General features: G+C 52.2%; 1 protein-coding gene across 2 annotated transcripts in view; it reads left to right on the top strand.

Annotated features, from left to right (window-relative positions):
- Positions 1 to 16,157, top strand: part of MBTPS1 (membrane bound transcription factor peptidase, site 1) — a 40,267-nt gene extending 24,110 nt beyond the window's left edge. The window contains exons 12-22 of one of the 2 annotated variants that reach the window (XM_024735620.1): positions 1,266 to 1,454; positions 1,889 to 2,061; positions 2,550 to 2,665; positions 3,160 to 3,316; positions 4,053 to 4,177; positions 4,865 to 4,942; positions 8,273 to 8,413; positions 10,191 to 10,322; positions 11,201 to 11,327; positions 14,491 to 14,621; positions 15,809 to 16,157. In XM_024735620.1, the coding sequence (XP_024591388.1) occupies positions 1,266 to 1,454; positions 1,889 to 2,061; positions 2,550 to 2,665; positions 3,160 to 3,316; positions 4,053 to 4,177; positions 4,865 to 4,942; positions 8,273 to 8,413; positions 10,191 to 10,322; positions 11,201 to 11,327; positions 14,491 to 14,621; positions 15,809 to 16,005 (1,566 nt within the window). In that variant the 3' untranslated portion in view covers positions 16,006 to 16,157. The remainder of the gene's footprint in view (positions 1 to 1,265; positions 1,455 to 1,888; positions 2,062 to 2,549; positions 2,666 to 3,159; positions 3,317 to 4,052; positions 4,178 to 4,864; positions 4,943 to 8,272; positions 8,414 to 10,190; positions 10,323 to 11,200; positions 11,328 to 14,490; positions 14,622 to 15,808) is intronic. The other variant, XM_024735619.1, reaches the window with a different exon arrangement.
- The last annotated feature ends 6 nt before the right edge of the window (positions 16,158 to 16,163 follow it).

Genomic DNA, 16,163 nt, shown 5'->3' with positions numbered 1-16,163 from the left:
TTAAAGAGGCTCGTCTGCATTGCAGTGTATATAGTGCTTCACTCCTTTTCATGGCTGAAAAGTGGTTCGTTGTATGGATAAGACCCCGCTTTGTCAGTCGTGGACATTTGGTTTGTTTCTGCGTGGTTCATCTTTTGACTTTAAATCTACAGGGGGTAGTCGGTACCTTGTTTAATGATTCGTAAGGTGCGTGTCTGCATGTTTGTTTACGGATCATATTTCCTCTTGTGTGAATTCGTGTTTCATTTCCTTGGCCCATTTTTCACTAGAATTTAGGTTGTCCCTGTCAATCCGAACAAGATCTTCATTTCATAGAGAGATTAACCACTGTTGTGTGTCATGCAAAAAGATTGCCCAGATTATTGTTGTCTCTTTAATGTTAGAGGTGGTTTAAAAACTTGGGGGGTGGGTTCCGTAAAAGTTTCACTTTTACATGTAGTTGAATGTTCATCTTTTGTGGGTTCTTCTGTTTCAAAAATTAGAAGCTTATCCCTCCAGAAATATAAAAAAAATCTCAATTTTATTTTCTACTCACTTTCCTTTTATGCTCGTTAAATATTTAATGTTTCCACCTGTGTTGAGTTAACTTGCTACGTGTTATAAGCGATGGATAAAAGTTAATTTTCTCCTCTATTGTTAACCAGTGGTCTTGTGCCCTACGAATGTTTTTCTTCTTTTTCACAGTTTTTTTTAACATGCCGGCTCGCTTGGGGGGAGTATGTCGTTGCACTCTGGCTTGTGAGGGAAATGAGTAGTTCAGGTTAGCTTGAAACGTTGGTTCGCTGTGCGAGCTGATGTGCGTTTCCCGTCTCGTGCTTCCCTTTCGCCTGCCCCCAAGCCTGGAGAGGCCTCCTCTGGTCGCCGCGCACGCTCCGCCTGCCCGGTCGCTGGCCCAGAACCTGACTGGTGACACTTTGCAGCTGTGTCACTTTATTATTTTATTCCTTTCAAGCAGTGTGATGTGTTAAGCATACAGCCAGTTGAGATCTAACCCCAAACCTGGGAATATTCTTTTCTGTAAGTTCTCTGCGGATGCAAGCTCTTCGTCAAGCCGTGTGTGTCCACACTCCCTGCCTCCTTTTAAGCTTGCGGGGAACTTGTCTTTAAAGGCGGGGTTGGTCAGCGGCGGTGTCCCTAGGCCTCTCCGGTGGGTGACGGCCTGGCGCTGCACGGCGGCCTTGGGCATGGGCTCCGTGGTACCGGCTGAGCGGGCGGTGACCCGGACGGAGCTTCTCACCCGAGCCTCTGCCACTTTCCTCCCGCAGCCCGAGTGGCAGCCCTACTTACCGCAGAACGGAGACAGCATCGAGGTGGCTTTCTCTTACTCCTCAGTGCTGTGGCCTTGGTCGGGCTACCTGGCCATTTCCATCTCCGTCACCAAGCAGGCCGCCTCCTGGGAAGGCGTCGCGCAGGGGCACGTCACAGTCACCGTGGCTTCCCCGGCGGAGGTGGACGTAAGTGCGCGCGAGGGGGCTCGTGGGCAAAGGGGGACGGGCTGAGCGCCGGGCGCTGGGCTGTGAGGCGCCGTCCACGGGGTCCCGGCCCGGCGAGCAGGGGGGTCGCAACCCACTTGGTGAACGGGGCGTGGGTGGGCTGTTCTGTGCCAGATTTCAGGCTTAACATGACTGTAAAATGTAAGGCTTATGCTGTGCAGTCCAGTCGTTTTTAGGAACCAGGTGCCTTACGTTTGGATTCTGAAACCATCATAATTGAATTCATAATTCTGAATGGAATTAATTACGATACACGAATGTCCACTCCTACCGTTGTTGTGAGAAATTCTTGTGTTCTGTTTGGGTTAAATTGATAAATAGAAGTGAGGTTTCCAACCTGAAAACCTGAAAGTTTCTTCTGAGCCAAGGGGACGTTTCCAATTTATTTTTTTCAGTCAAACAGTGGTGCAGAACAGACTTCAACAGTGAAGCTTCCAATTAAGGTGAAGATAATCCCCGCTCCTCCTCGAAGCAAGAGGGTTCTCTGGGACCAGTACCACAACCTGCGCTACCCGCCCGGCTACTTCCCCAGGGATAACCTGAGGATGAAGAACGACCCTTTGGACTGGTGAGTGGCCGCCAGGCCCGGCGTCCGTCCCCGCCACTGCCCCTGTCCTTCCTCCGCGGGGCTGGGACAGGAGGAAGGGTGATCAGTGGCAGTGATGTAGAGTCACCTGTGTGTGACCACCCCAGTTCACTCCCAGCATGTCTGCGTTGCCGTGCTGAACTTGTCCAGTGCAGGTGGCTGTTGGCCTTTTACACCCGTGCCACCGCTAGAGTGATGCTTCGTGCCCTTTACGAAACATTTCTTTGGCCACACCTTCTCGTCATCTTACCTCCTTCGTGCTTGTGCCGCGCAGGTGATTTCCTGTTATCACCCACTTTATATGCCGCCCAGAGAGAGCTGGTCTGAAAGGCTGACTTTCGTGCCAGTGGACTGGCTCCCAGGCCTCTGTGGGCGGTGGAGCTGCTCCTTCAGAAATGCGCCCTGTGGCCACGTGGCTTTTATTCTGAGTCAGGACTGTTGGTTTTAGTGCCGGGCTTCCTGTGTTTCAGGAATGGTGACCACATCCACACCAACTTCAGGGACATGTATCAGCACTTGAGAAGCATGGGCTACTTCGTCGAAGTCCTCGGCTCCCCCTTCACGTGCTTCGACGCCAGTCAGTACGGTGAGGGACACGAGGTGCCGGCGCGGCGGTCCCGCTCAGCTGGGGAAGTGTGGAGGCAGGGTAGGCTCTTCCCGTTCCCAGTGGCGACCAGGACCAGAGAGAGTGGCCCATGTTCCTAGCGTTCAGCTGAAATGAGAAGCTCTCAGAATCACTGGGCAGAAGGACATTTGTACACTTCTGTTGTATTTTTTATTTTAATTAAAAGAAACTCTAGCACAGAATTTTGCTTCTCTTCGAGTGAGTGAATATCCTTCACGTAGAGCATCACCAGTGAAACAGGCCGCAGCTGGCTGGTGTCCGCGTACTGTTGGACCCTGATCCTTTCTTTTTCACCCCCTTGTAAAGCGGAACAGGGCACAGGCCAAAGTACTAGAGGCCAGTGACTGGAGTTGCTGAGGCCAGTGAAGTACCGTGCTCCTGAAACGGTGATGTCCTGTGGGTGCGGCCCTGTGGGCGTGGTGGCCGCCGCTCTCACCCTGGGCTCTGTCCCTCAGGAACGCTGCTCATGGTGGACAGCGAGGAGGAGTACTTCCCCGAGGAGGTGGCCAAGCTCCGGAGGGACGTGGGCAACGGCCTCTCGCTCATCGTCTTCAGCGACTGGTACAACACGTCCGTGATGAGGAAGGTCAAGTTTTACGACGAAAACACGAGGTACTGATACGAACTGGTGTTTGGGTAAGAAAGTTGACTCTCTGGGAATTAAATTCCACCCAGCAAAGACGTAGATTGTTTGGCCTGTCGGCGGTCCTTTCGGCTGTCAGGTTCCGACAAGCTCTCTCTCTCCGTTGGCGGAGATGTTCTTGAAAGTTGCTTGGGAAAGAAGTAAACTGCTCACTGAGCCAAGTTGTGACTGAAAGCGTTCCTTGTCCTTGTTGATCTTAGACCCTTCGGCTTTAAATTTCTGTTTAGTTCTTTTCCGCTGTCCCACCTCTCCTTTACCGAATCTGTGTACATTTAAATGCACCGAGAAGACAGTTATTTAAAGAAACCTTTCAGTAGGTTGGTTATCACTGAAGAATTCCCGGTGTGTTATGAATATCTCTTTTTTATCCTTACGATGTGCGTTCTTTCTTCAGAGTCTGTGCCTTGAACTTCATGAGCTTCTTTCTACGTTTACTGATCCTCTCGAGGTCTAGGCTCTACATGCAGTGCGTTTATGTTAAATGTGGTGCATTTCATGAAATAAATTGGGCTTTGCTTTATCCTGCACACTGGCCGGGAGCATTTACATTGCAGTGTTAGTGAAACCCAGGCAGTTAGGCTCGTTTTTAGCTGAAACCTAGTGTGGAGGGGCTGGACCCTGGTGGGAGAAGTCAGCTTTGTGACAGAAATGTCAGGTGTTTGTGGGACGCTTCAGTCCTTCATTAAGTCCCTGTCATTTTCACAGGCAGTGGTGGATGCCGGACACCGGAGGAGCCAACATCCCAGCCCTGAATGAGCTGCTGTCGGTCTGGAACATGGGATTCAGCGATGGCCTGTACGAGGGGGACTTTACCTTGGCAAACCATGACAGTAAGGTTTTGTGTTTGTTTTTAGTAGGGCTCATCATTCCCAGAGACGGGCAAGCAGAAGCCGTGCGTCTTTGAAGTCTTAAGTTTCAGAGAGAGAGAATGATGTGATATCACCTAAGTAAGCAGGGTCTGTGGAGAGAACTGCGCGGTGTCTTCACAACGGGCACCTGTGATACTGGGTGTTGACCCTAGTTTTTGTCCAGATTTTTAAAATGAAAATATTTCCTGTGAGCATTCCTAACCCACCTGTAAGGTTCTTTGTGTCCTGTATGTTGCCAAATATGTCATACCCCGCAGGCCCCTGCTAATGTATAAATTCTGTTTATGAAATAATGGCATATCTCATTTAAGAAGTCCCCCCTTCGTTTTGGTGGCTAGTTTCTAAAACAGTATCTTGAGCGTTACTGTCACTAACTCTGTCATCCTGACTTAGGTTGTCCCCAAGTCGGACAGCTCCAACTTCTAAAATCTACCCAGAAACCTTAGATTAATAGAATAATTCAGCTTGAATTTTGAGGCAATTACTTGCAGTTTGTGTGACCAGGCAATAATAGCAGCTCCTCTCTTAAGATGAGAAGCGATTTTAGAAAATACATAATGCCTGTAGATTGCATCTGTGGTAAATGTGTAGCTGCTGCTGAAAGCATTCAGTGTTTCTAGGTTCTAACTTTGAACGACTGTTTTCTAGTGTATTACGCGTCGGGGTGCAGCATTGCTAAATTTCCAGAAGATGGCATAGTGATAACACAGACATTTAAGGACCAAGGTAAGGAATGCTATGCGTATACTTTCTGGTTTCCCTTGTTCTTTCTTTCACTCTTTTTTTTTTTTGCAATACGCTGTGGCCTCTCCCGTTGCGTAGCACAGGCTCCAGATGCGCAGGCTCGGGCCATGGCTCACGGGCCCAGCCGCTCCGCGGCATGTGGGATCTTCCCGGACCGGGGCACGAACCCATGTCCCCTGCATCGGTAGGCGGACTCTCAACCACTGCGCCACCAGGGAAGCCCTCTTTCACATTTTTTAATCACAGGGTTTTTTTTTTTTTTACATTTAACTTATTGATTTTTGGCGGCATTGGGTTTTCGTTGTGGTGTGCAGGCCTCTCACTGCGGTGGCTTCTCTTGTGTTGCAGAGCCCAGGCTCTAAGCCCATGGGCTTCAGTAGTTGTGACCCGCGGGGTCTAGAGTGCAGGCTCAGTAGTTGTGGCACACGGGCTTAATTGTCCCGCGGCATGTGGGATCTTCCCGGACCGGGGCACGAACCCATGTCCCCTGCATCGGTAGGCGGACTCTCAACCACTGCGCCACCAGGGAAGCCCTCTTTCACATTTTTTAATCACAGGGTTTTTTTTTTTTTTACATTTAACTTATTGATTTTTGGCGGCATTGGGTTTTCGTTGTGGTGTGCAGGCCTCTCACTGCGGTGGCTTCTCTTGCGTTGCAGAGCCCAGGCTCTAAGCCCATGGGCTTCAGTAGTTGTGACCCGCGGGGTCTAGAGTGCAGGCTCAGTAGTTGTGGCACACGGGCTTAATTGTCCCGCGGCATGTGGGATCTTCCCGGACCAGGGATCAAACCCGTGTCGCCTGCATTGGCAGGCAGATTCTTAACCACTGCACCACCAGGGAAGCCCAGTCACAGTTTTATTACATGTAATTCACCTACCATAACATTCACCCTTTTAAAGTGTGCAGGTCAGCGATGTGTAGTTTTCACAAGTGGTGCAGTCATCACCACCATCTAATTCCAGAACATGTTCATCACCAGAAAAGAAACCCCATACCCATTAGCAGTTTGGATTTTTAAAGAATTCTTTGCAGGATGTGTATGGTACTTCAGGTGAGACGTCTTGTGTAATATGTTCTGGGGGATACGTAGAAAGATAAGACAGTCTCTTGCTACTAATTGGAATGTGTGTGTAGTGACCACTGCAAAATAAGTTGACTTTCCTACAGGAGAAGAGGGGCTTTTGAATATTTGCAGGGTCTTTTTTTAAGACTGTCTTCAAAGTTGCTTGAAATTTTTGTTACTGTTTATGAATTGTTCTGCTCTGTGATTGCCAGATTACTAAAATTTTAGAAAAATGTTGACTGTGCTTTGAACTACTTAACTGTGTAAACGTAAAGAATACTACAGTCATCTCCTAAAATTCGCTGAAGAATTAGAAGGGAAGAAAGGTTTTTACCTTCAGTTTTGCCTTTTTACTACAGACAGCCATCGCCTAGGAAGGCAGACGATGCCATGTCCCCTGGCATCAGTACCTGTGACACTGCTGAGCGCGCTGAGCAAACCAGGGTGCGGGAGGAGCGGGGTGCCCCGGGCTGCCTCTGCCCTTCCCGAAGGTGGCAGCCGCCCCCGTCCTGCCCAGGGTGGTCTTCCCCCAGCCCCGCCCTCCAGAGCCAGGGTTTCGCACCATGTGTCCCTCTCACCTGTGCGAGGCTTTGAGAGAGTATTCCATGACCGATGTGATGGGCTCATGGAAACTCACAGGCTGGATCCATTTCCTCCTGCAAGTTGATATTTTCTGTTTCAGAATGGAAGGCCCCCTTCCTTGTGAAGTTTGTCATTTTCTGTAACTGGAAGTCGGGGACAGTTTCCCTAGTTGAAAATGACAAGAAGTCAGGATTTCTCACTCATCGGTTTGTGTCTGCAACGTATAATTTACTTCTGTGTTGCCTGGAAGGGGCTCTTTCCTTCCGGTCAGGGCAGAGTCGGTCAGTAAGTAGTTCTGTGTTCATAAGGGTATATTTTAACTTGAAGAACATAAATGATCCTGTCTTCCCAGTCCCCTGGCACAGTTTACCGTGGCTTAGTAATTCTGAGATCCGTTGCTCACAGGGCAGTGTTGCTTCTGGAAACTCCCCTGGGGTGAAGACCGTGTTCTCCTTGTCAACTTGTTGCCATCTGGAAGCTCCTTGTTTTGTGGGGGAGGGAGAGGAATCAAAAGTAGGTTTAAGGGTGCATACTTTATTTTGGTGTTCTGCTAGCCTGAAAATGAAAATTAATTACCTGGGAATCCTTTTTAAGGGACTTTTTATTTCCAAAGAGGCTTTAAGTTGAGTAATCTTTTGGGTACAAAATAGGAATTTGAAAATCTGGGTTATGCTGGATCAACATTTTGTTTCTATTGTCAGAAACAAAACTGTCAAACCACGAGGCCAGGTGGCGATGCTGTGTGCACTTTCCCCACGTCATCTGTTTCACTGACGTGTCTCTCCCTCCCAACAAAGAAAACCTTGTTTTCCCGTCCACTCGGTTCCTAGTGGGATTATGCGTAGAGAGCAGGAAGCGCTGCATTTTTAGAGCCACAGACATTTTAGGTGTGACCAGCGCAGTGGATGCTGGATCTTGGTGCAGACGTGTGTCGTCTCCAGTGTGCGGGATGCGTTTGCTTCAGGCGTGGAGCCTTTGATTATGTGATGGTGTCACCAGCAGTTGCTGTGTGGCATCTGTGCACTGTTGGCTTCTTGATGTGGTCAGCGTTGTACATTGTGTTGTCTGTTTGGGCAGAGGTGAGAAGTCTCTGCTGTTGGAACGTTTGTACTGTATTTATGAGATTCATGTAACAAATGCCTTAAATCTAAACTAAAACTACGTGGGCGTATGTTCTAAAAATTAGTTCTGGTTGTCCTAGCTTTCAGGTATTCAGCATGAAGCCTGGGCACCAGTGTGTATGACTGTGTCCAGAGAGGCACCTGTGTGTTGGGCAGGAGCTGCCCCTTGTGTATGTGATCCGAAGACATAAGCCTCTCAGCATAATAAGAAGAGACAAAAATTTGGGTTTGGTGGATAAAAAGGGAGAAGCAACGCCTCTAGGATTGTGAATATTATGTACCACCATTTCAAGTGAAAATGGAAAAGGAGGGTTATGGGAATATACGTATACACATACGTGAATTTTGCTACAGCCCAAATTAGTGGCACTTTACATGTTGTTTTCTTATCCTAAAAGTTGGCACTGTTGTGATGATTGGATTTTGCTGTGGGTTTTTTTTTTTGCAGGGGGGTCATATGGACTAAATGTCAAGGTCAGGGGCATCTGGAAAATTGTTCATTCCTCCACAGAACTTCTCACTGCTGTTTATGTTGTGTTGTTTCAGGACTGGAGGTCTTAAAGCAGGAAGCAGCGGTAGTTGAAAACGTCCCCATTTTGGGGCTGTATCAGATCCCGGCTGAGGGTGGAGGCCGGATCGTGCTGTACGGAGACTCCAATTGCTTGGATGACAGTCACCGGCAGAAGGGTGAGGAGTGCTGGTGCGGCCGCAGCGGGTGGGCCTTGGTGGCTTTGAGGTTCCTGCCCCTTCTCCCCCTTGTCCCTGGACAGGCCCCCATGAGATGCTGGTACAGAGAGGCTGCTCAGGTGAGCCAGGTGCCTGGGATGTTCTGATAGGTATATCGGGCTGGGCGTGTTTAATGAGCAAAACAAAAGTGCGCTCGCAGGCTGCACTGTCCTCCCCTCCACGCTCCTTGTGCTGAGGCCAGCGGAGGCCAGTTTACCCAGTCTCTGCCCTCCCTGGTGTCCCCCTCTGGAGGCTGTGTCCCTGGCACTGCCGCGCAGTCCCCCTCTCAGGTCTGACCCACCCTCTTCCAGCACTTGGCCCTCATCCCAGACTCGGGAGTTTTGGCCCTCGTGAGGGGTGCTTGGTATCATCGCTGGGTGTGAGGTGGGGGCAGAGAGGGGCAGCTAGTCCTTAGCGCCCCTCCTCTTCCTCGGCCTCTCTCGATGCACCTTCAGGTCTGGGGGTTTGATCTTGGACGAAGACTTTCATTTTTCTCATTTTGTAAAGGAGACATGGATGGGTGCAAGTGTTCCGTCTCTTTGCTGGTGAGATGATGACTAGACCAGACCAGAACCTAGTCTTTCAGGTCCCTGAGGATGGGGGGCAGGAGGGGCCGGGGGAGCCGTGTCCTCATGTGCAGGCAAAGGGGCCGAGGCGGCTTGGGCGTGAGCTGGGGTCCGCGCTGCGTCCGTCCCCCTCTCTCTCTCTCCCTCTCTCGCTCTCTGTGATGTGAAGGTCAAGTGACTACGTTCCTAGCATTTCATATAAATCCATAGAACGTTTTCTTTTAAAACAGTCCAAAGTGAAGGTTAAAGTCATAGTTGAAAGAAGATTAATGTTTTATTTCTACAGAGATTGTCTTTTAAGACCTGAGATCTCTGGTGAGTCTTTATGAAAACTGTAAATGCCTGAGAGACTGTCCTGGTCCTTACACTTCCCATGTCCGCCTGGAGGAGCTTTTGGGGCCGGGAGCACGTGACTGGGTGCTCCGTCGGGAGACAAGTGCTTCCTGCTGTCCCCTCTCTGTGACCCTCACCCCGTCTGCGCTGGTGTTGATGGGATGCAGGGAGGTGGCCGCTGGGGAGCAGTGATCCCAGGTTTAAAGTCCGTGCAGCTCCTCGTCTCCTGATAGGAAGGATCCGTCCGTGTGGCCCTGTGACGGAGGCTGTTGAGTGCAGCCCAGCACCTAGACTCCCTGGGATGACCCCCCAAAGTAACTGACCATTTTCAGCTTTCCTGCTCTGTGGTCGGGGCCCACTGACTCAGGGCGGCCCAAACTGCTAGACTTTGTCCTTGCGTTGACCTTGAACCCACCTCCCTGTGGCGTGCACCCACTGGTCCTGGCTCTACCCTCACCTGAAAATGTAGATCCCTCCCCCAGGACAGCCTGCGGGTGTTGGCGGGAGCTTTGGTGCCCGGTTCTCCCCTCCTCTCTCGCAGACCCCCAATCTCCGGGCGGTTCTGCTCTCTGGTGGCGCGTGGTCCCATCGTCCCGCAGGAGCCCCTTCTGTCCCTGTCGTGAGGAACCCAGAACCGAGGGGCGCCTGGGGGCTGGGAGTGAGGGCCGCATGGGCTGCCGATGACCGTGGAGGACGCGAGTGTCTCACGAACAGGGCTGTACTGGGACCCGACCTTCTGCCGTCCCGTTTCCCCCTTGTTCGGGGGCCAGCTTTGATTTTCCTTTAGAGGTCGCTGTAAACAGGTCTAGTTGCTAAGCAGCCTGTTGCTGAACCCACAGACTGCTTCTGGCTCCTGGATGCGCTCCTGCAGTTCACATCGTACGGGGTGATGCCCCCCAGCCTCAGCCACTCGGGCGCTCGGCAGCGCCCCCCCAGCGGAGCGCGCTCGGTGGCTCCGGAGAGGATGGAAGGTGAGTGGCCGTGGGGGGCACCCCCGCCCGTGTCCTCCCACGAGGCAGGCTCCCACAAGACAGGCTCTTGGGAGGAGCGGCCGGCAGCTCAGAGCGCTCTCTAGGTACCAGGCACCAGCCCGGGGCTGCTCACAGGGATTAATCTCTAAGCCCTCTCCGGACCCTTGAAAATAGGTGCTTCTTTCCGGTTCACAGAAGAGACAGGGCCCCAGGTCGCCTAGCGGGTGACAGCCCGGTAGCCGCGCAGCTCGAGCCCCCTCCTCCCAGGCTGTCCCTGGGCGCTCGGCGCGAGCCGCGGTGTGGTTCTGAATTTCCCAGTAGCTGCATTTAAGGACTAAAAAGAAACAGGTTAAGTTCATTGTGATAAAACTCTTTAGCCCCACTCACCAGAGCGCCATTATTTAAACATGTGACACCTACCCTCTCAGTCGCTCAGTAGCCGCACGTGGGCACTGGCTGCGCTAAGGGACGGCACAGATCTGAGAAGCAAAAAGAATTTTGAATTTTGAAAATGCAGATTTTCTTTTTGGCCTGAGCATTAAATATTTGAAAAGAGGAAGCTGTTTCCACGAAGTGTATCTACAGGTTAGACTCCTCGAATACAGCCTAGTGCGTGCCATTCTGGTCAGTGGGGTGGCCCGGCCGCTGCCGTGTGTACAGCATGGCCACCTTAGAGGGAGCGGCTGTCCTGATCTGTTCGCTCACTCTCGGCAGCAGCCAGACCTCACCCCTGAGCACCTGGCAGACAGGTGAGAAGCGCGTGTAGTGGGCCTGACGGCCTGACGGCCGGGAAGCAGACAGACAACTAATGAAGCCTTGTTTTCTCCCTGCATCTTCTTAACAACGATGGCCTGTTTGTTGGCATGGGTGCTGCCCAGGGAACCACCTGCACCGGTACTCCAAGGTCCTTGAGGCCCGGCTGGGAGGCCCTGAGCCTCGGGCGCTGCCGGCCTGTCCGCACCTGTCGTGGGCCAAGCCACAGCCTTTGAATGAGACGGCTCCCAGGTTGGTGACACTGCTTTTCCACTCCTGCTGGGTTTATGATTCATTGCCTTTTTTTTTTTTTTTAATAAGAGGGAGCGGAATTTTACTGACATCATTATCGAATAATCAAGTCTAGCTTGTCGTTTTGTGACGTTTTTCTAAATTAGCGAACTCCTGTATTGACCTTTGGAGTTATGCGCCCTGGTGGTATCCTGCATAAAAAGTGCTTTGGGGAATTAGCCTCCCGTTAGGTTTGGTTGGTTCTCGGTTAAAAAGCTTGTGATCTGACAGTGATGTCCCCTTGAAGGGAAGCTCTGGCTCCCTTAGTTCGAGGTTCGGGAGTTGAAAGCTCCCCATGTGTGGTGTTGATTCTGGGATACAGACAGGGTCTTTCTGTGTCACACCCGGGGGCAGAGACTTCAGGAGTAGATCTGGGTTCTGGCCTGTTGCCGGGCCCGGAGTTGCGTCTGTGCCCTCACCCTGGGCTGAGTGTCGTCCCTGGTAAAGTGACTTCTTAACCATGACAGACGTTGATCTGCCTGCTTCTGCATCTGTCAAGCTCAGCCTCTTCACTTCTGTCGTTTCCTTTCAGAAGCCAAAAATTGAGTGACCCCTGCTGTTTCTCTGGGCAGAAGAGCCAGCTCAGGCCGCTGCTTCCAGGTTTTCTCTAGATCAGTCCCTCTCCCTGTTTCTCTCCTGGCCATGGCTGGCCCCAGCAGGACAATTTCCTGCTCTGGTGAGGAGATTTGAGGTCCTGGTACGGTGACGCAGGGGCCCACGTTCTGGGCGTGGCTGCGGGAGCAGTCCCACCTGCGCGGCTCCCGCTTCCCCGAGCGACGCCGCAAGCGGCTGTTTCCCCTCACAGGCAGCACGCCTCACGCGCGCGGCAGGTTCCCCTCGAGGGGGGCCCTTGCCTTCTCTCCCCACCCCAGCCTGCCCACTTTGTTTGGGTCTCCGTGTGTACACGTGTTGGGGTGTGTGTGGCAGGGCACGGGGAGCCACTGTCTACATTGTGAGCCACGAAGAGGGGTCTGCCTGCAGGAGGCCCTGAAGCTTCCTTTGCTTTACTGTCATGAACAGAAGCACTGAGTGCGCCGCTCGCCCAGTGAGTGATGAGCGCGTCATCTTTAGAACATGCTCGATGGAAAACAGAATTGTAGATTCATTACGCTCTCGTCAGCACTTTTGGCCCTGAAACTTTAATTACTGAGTACTTTTCCATCTCCGTTACCGTGCCATCATTTTAAAATTTCTGATACGATTCCGTTTTTACATCTCATTTATTTATAACCTATCATCATCCTAGTATTCACACCAGACTTGGACTCCAGCTGTGGTCAGCAGTTCATGCCCAGTGGACAGTGGCTGTTGGCAGAGGTTCCTGAAACCCAGTTACTCTCCACAGTGCTGCTCGGGGCTCTGAGCATAGATAACGGTATCCTTGGTGTCTGCGTGTCCACGTCGAACAACGCGTCAAGTCCCAGCCTGGCCCGTCAAGGATGCTGATGCTGTGCGGCTCCTAGAATTTGATTTTCACTGTCGCTCTCAAGAATTCCTCCTTAATACACCCACCAGGCTTCACCTTTGCCTCACATCTTAACATCTTGTTGAAAATTGTTCTCAGTTCTCATCGACCTAGATCTAGGTCTAGATTCTGAATCTCTGAAGCAATGCGAGACAGTGTCAGAGAGCCCTGGAAAGGCTCAGGGTCCGTCCACCCAGTGCTGAGTGCAGGCGTCCATTCCGTTCCTGAAACCAGGACTCATTGTGTCGTTCCTGGGCGTCAGGCATCCGTACCCAGAGCAGTTGCAGGAATGTCAGACCTGTAAGGAGCCCCTGGGTGAGGCTAACCTTCTGTCCTCCCATCGGGACGTTGTGAAATTCTCAAGTGATGATGTGGTGCCCTGTCACCCCGTCTGCTCAACGAGAAGGGGCCACTGCCAGGTCATTAAATTCCAGAACAGGAAAGCACCGTGAGAATTAACATACAGCCCCATGTATATGCACCTGCAGGGTTATAAAGCTTAAATGTCATTGATTCTGTAACTTAGCATTGTCAGTTTAATTTTCAAACTGATTAAACCTGAAAAGTAAAGTTAAATTACATAAACTAGAACAGGTTATAATACTCGGCATTTTCTGAGCAGTTGCCCGGTTGGACGGGCAAGATAGCAGCTTATCTGCTTCCTGCTCGGAAAACCTCTTCACAGAGCCAGTGTCGGCTTCCTGCTGACCTTCGTCCTGATTGCTGATAGAACTGAACTCTTTGCTCTCTCTTGGCCAGAGTGAGAGATGGGCCGGCAATTTCCAAATGAATGAGAAGTGGAAAAATGACGAATTCATAATTTGCAAGCATATTTTATTCTTTTCCCTGATTTTAGCCACAGCAGTCTTCAGATTTTCCATCGCACTCTGTGCTCTAATCTCTGTGTCTTCCCAGGCTGCTCTTGGCAGTATACCAGCCTCTCTTCCTCAGTTACAAGCCGTATTGGCCTGAATAAGTTCTTCTTCAGATCTTAGAATTAGTGATATGAATAATGGTGCCATCGTAGCAAGTCCAGTACATTTCGCAAAGCACGTGTGTTTCCTTTCTTCCTCATTGTGGCCCTGCAGGCTAGGCAGATCCCTTTATTCCCATGGTTTCTGTCCACGCCTCGGTTACTCGTGTGTCTGCCTTGTTCGGCCTCCCGAGAGGGGTGTCCTTGAGGACCAAGGTGGCGGCTGGCCCCTGGCACCAGGTCTGCCCCCTCTGCCGCCGTGGTTTGCGTCCGTCAGAGAGCAGTCCCCACGGCTCTGCTGCCTCGCGGTGGAGACTGTGCACCTTCCAGCGGGGCCGTGTCCACTCGCCTGCGTCCGCCGGCTCCTTTCAGAGGTCACGTGTAGTTTTCTCTCCTCCTTCTGGGTGACGTTTCTGGTTGAGGCCAAGGCAAGCTCGAGTTGCTAGTGGTGTAAACCCTCTAGAACTGAATCTTGTGTGTACGGACTTCACTTGACGTTCTTGTCTTGGGGCCTGGAAGTGTGCTGCCAGTTGTGTTTACCTCAACAGTTGTGTTTAGGTAGACGTAGGTGGGACAGCATTTCCCATTAATGTTTAAATCACTTTATGTTTCTTAGAGATTGGCTCAGCTTCCTTGGGCCAGTACAGTTGCTTATTTTTATTTTGTTTGAATCCGTTTTCCTAAAGTAATCTTTGGAAACACCAGAAGTTACTCTCCATCGACCTGGACAAGGTGGTGTTACCCAGCTTCCGATCAAATCGGCCTCAAGTGAGACCCTTGTCTCCAGGAGAGAGCGGAGCGTGGGACATTCCTGGAGGTCAGTTCTTCGGCGTTTGACTACTGGGTTGACTCATACTATGGTTTGTTCAAAAGAGCCTCCCTCTGTCCCCCAGGAGGTGGGCCAGGCCGTTGGTGTCTCTGCCTTCCTGGGACCACGGGGGTCCGGGCTTTCTTCGTGGTACAAATCAACAAGGCCCAAAGCAGACCTAAAGGATTAACTTGCTGTCGTCTCTTAGAAAATTCTACTTGGATTTTCAAGTTAGAATTTCTTTTATGATGTCCGTCTGTCACAGCATGGCCCCTGAACCCTCAACCCAGACGTCTTCACCGATTCTCTGCCCCGGTCTCCCTAGGATGGGATTTCCCTGAGCTGGGATTCTCAAGTTAAATGTGGGGTGTCCCTCACCCTAAGTGACATCAAATGGTCCCCCCCACCACCCGCCACATAATGGCTTTGGCCTCACTGGACTGTCGAGGACAGGTTGTCCTTTATCTGGGATGATTGGACCAAGTCGTTCCAGCAGAGTGCGGGCTCCTCTTCTGTTCCGGAAATCCCTGTGCTCTTGCATGAGTTTACAGCTCCCCAGGGGCACTTCTCCTGGTGTTAGGAATTGGCCAGGAACTCCAGGGATCAGGAAGGGGTACCCTGGCCCACATGGTCCAACCCTGGGGACTTTGTGTGCTGACGTCAAGCTCCTGAGGGCCTTGCCTGCAGGTCCCGGGGTGCACTGGTAAAGGTTAGTTCTGGAACCCCAGCGTCGCTCAGTTACGGAGCCGTGTGATAGCACAAACCCAGGTTCCTCCGATGGCCACTCTCAGTTCCCGACCACGTGTCCCATCTGCGGGAGGCCTTCCCAGCGGCGGGAGCGTGGCCGGCCGTCCTCACCTTCCCGCCAGGCCGCCTCCCTCTTCCCCCCGTCCAGCTAGTTGTAACACCAGCGCCTAGACTTGTCCGTCTTCCGTGGTTTTCATGATAACAGAGATAGGGCGCCCCCGTTGCAGATTATCCTCGGCCGCAGAAGGGCCACGCTGGCTTCTGAGGGAGCACAGGTGGGGAGGCGGGGCGGAGACCTCACACCCCACCCCCTGCCCCAGGAAGCCCTCGTCTGAGTTTGGATGCACTTCTCTCTCATTCTTTCTCTGGGTCACTCCGAGCCCAGCTCACCTCGTAGGCACAGAGGCCGCGGCCGTGTGCACTGACCGTCCCCCGCTGTCCTCCTGCAGGGATCATGCCTGGCCGCTACAACCAGGAGGTGGGCCAGACCATTCCCGTCTTCGCCTTCCTGGGAGCCATGGTGGTCCTGGCCTTCTTCGTGGTGCAGATCAACAAGGCCAAGAGCAGGCCAAAGCGGAGGAAGCCCAGGGTGAAGCGCCCACAGCTCGTGCAGCAGGTTCACCCGCCAAAGGCCCCCTCGGTGTGACGTCCGCCCGGCTGGCTGTGAGCGCCGGGGAGCGCCTTCGAGGGTGGCCGCGGCGGGCGGGCGGAGCCGTGGGCTCCCGGGGTCTCCCTGCTCGAAACGCTCTGAGAGCCTGTGCTGAGCGGGCCTCCCCTGGCGAGGAGCGCAGGCTCACAGTGTGT

The sequence above is a fragment of the Neophocaena asiaeorientalis genome, unplaced genomic scaffold (assembly GCF_003031525.2).
Source record: "Neophocaena asiaeorientalis asiaeorientalis breed wild unplaced genomic scaffold, Neophocaena_asiaeorientalis_V1.1 scaffold40, whole genome shotgun sequence".
In the NCBI taxonomy this organism is placed as follows: domain Eukaryota; kingdom Metazoa; phylum Chordata; class Mammalia; order Artiodactyla; family Phocoenidae; genus Neophocaena; species Neophocaena asiaeorientalis.
The sequence above is the reverse complement of the archived record's forward strand: the minus strand, read 5'-3'. Positions and strand labels throughout refer to the sequence as shown.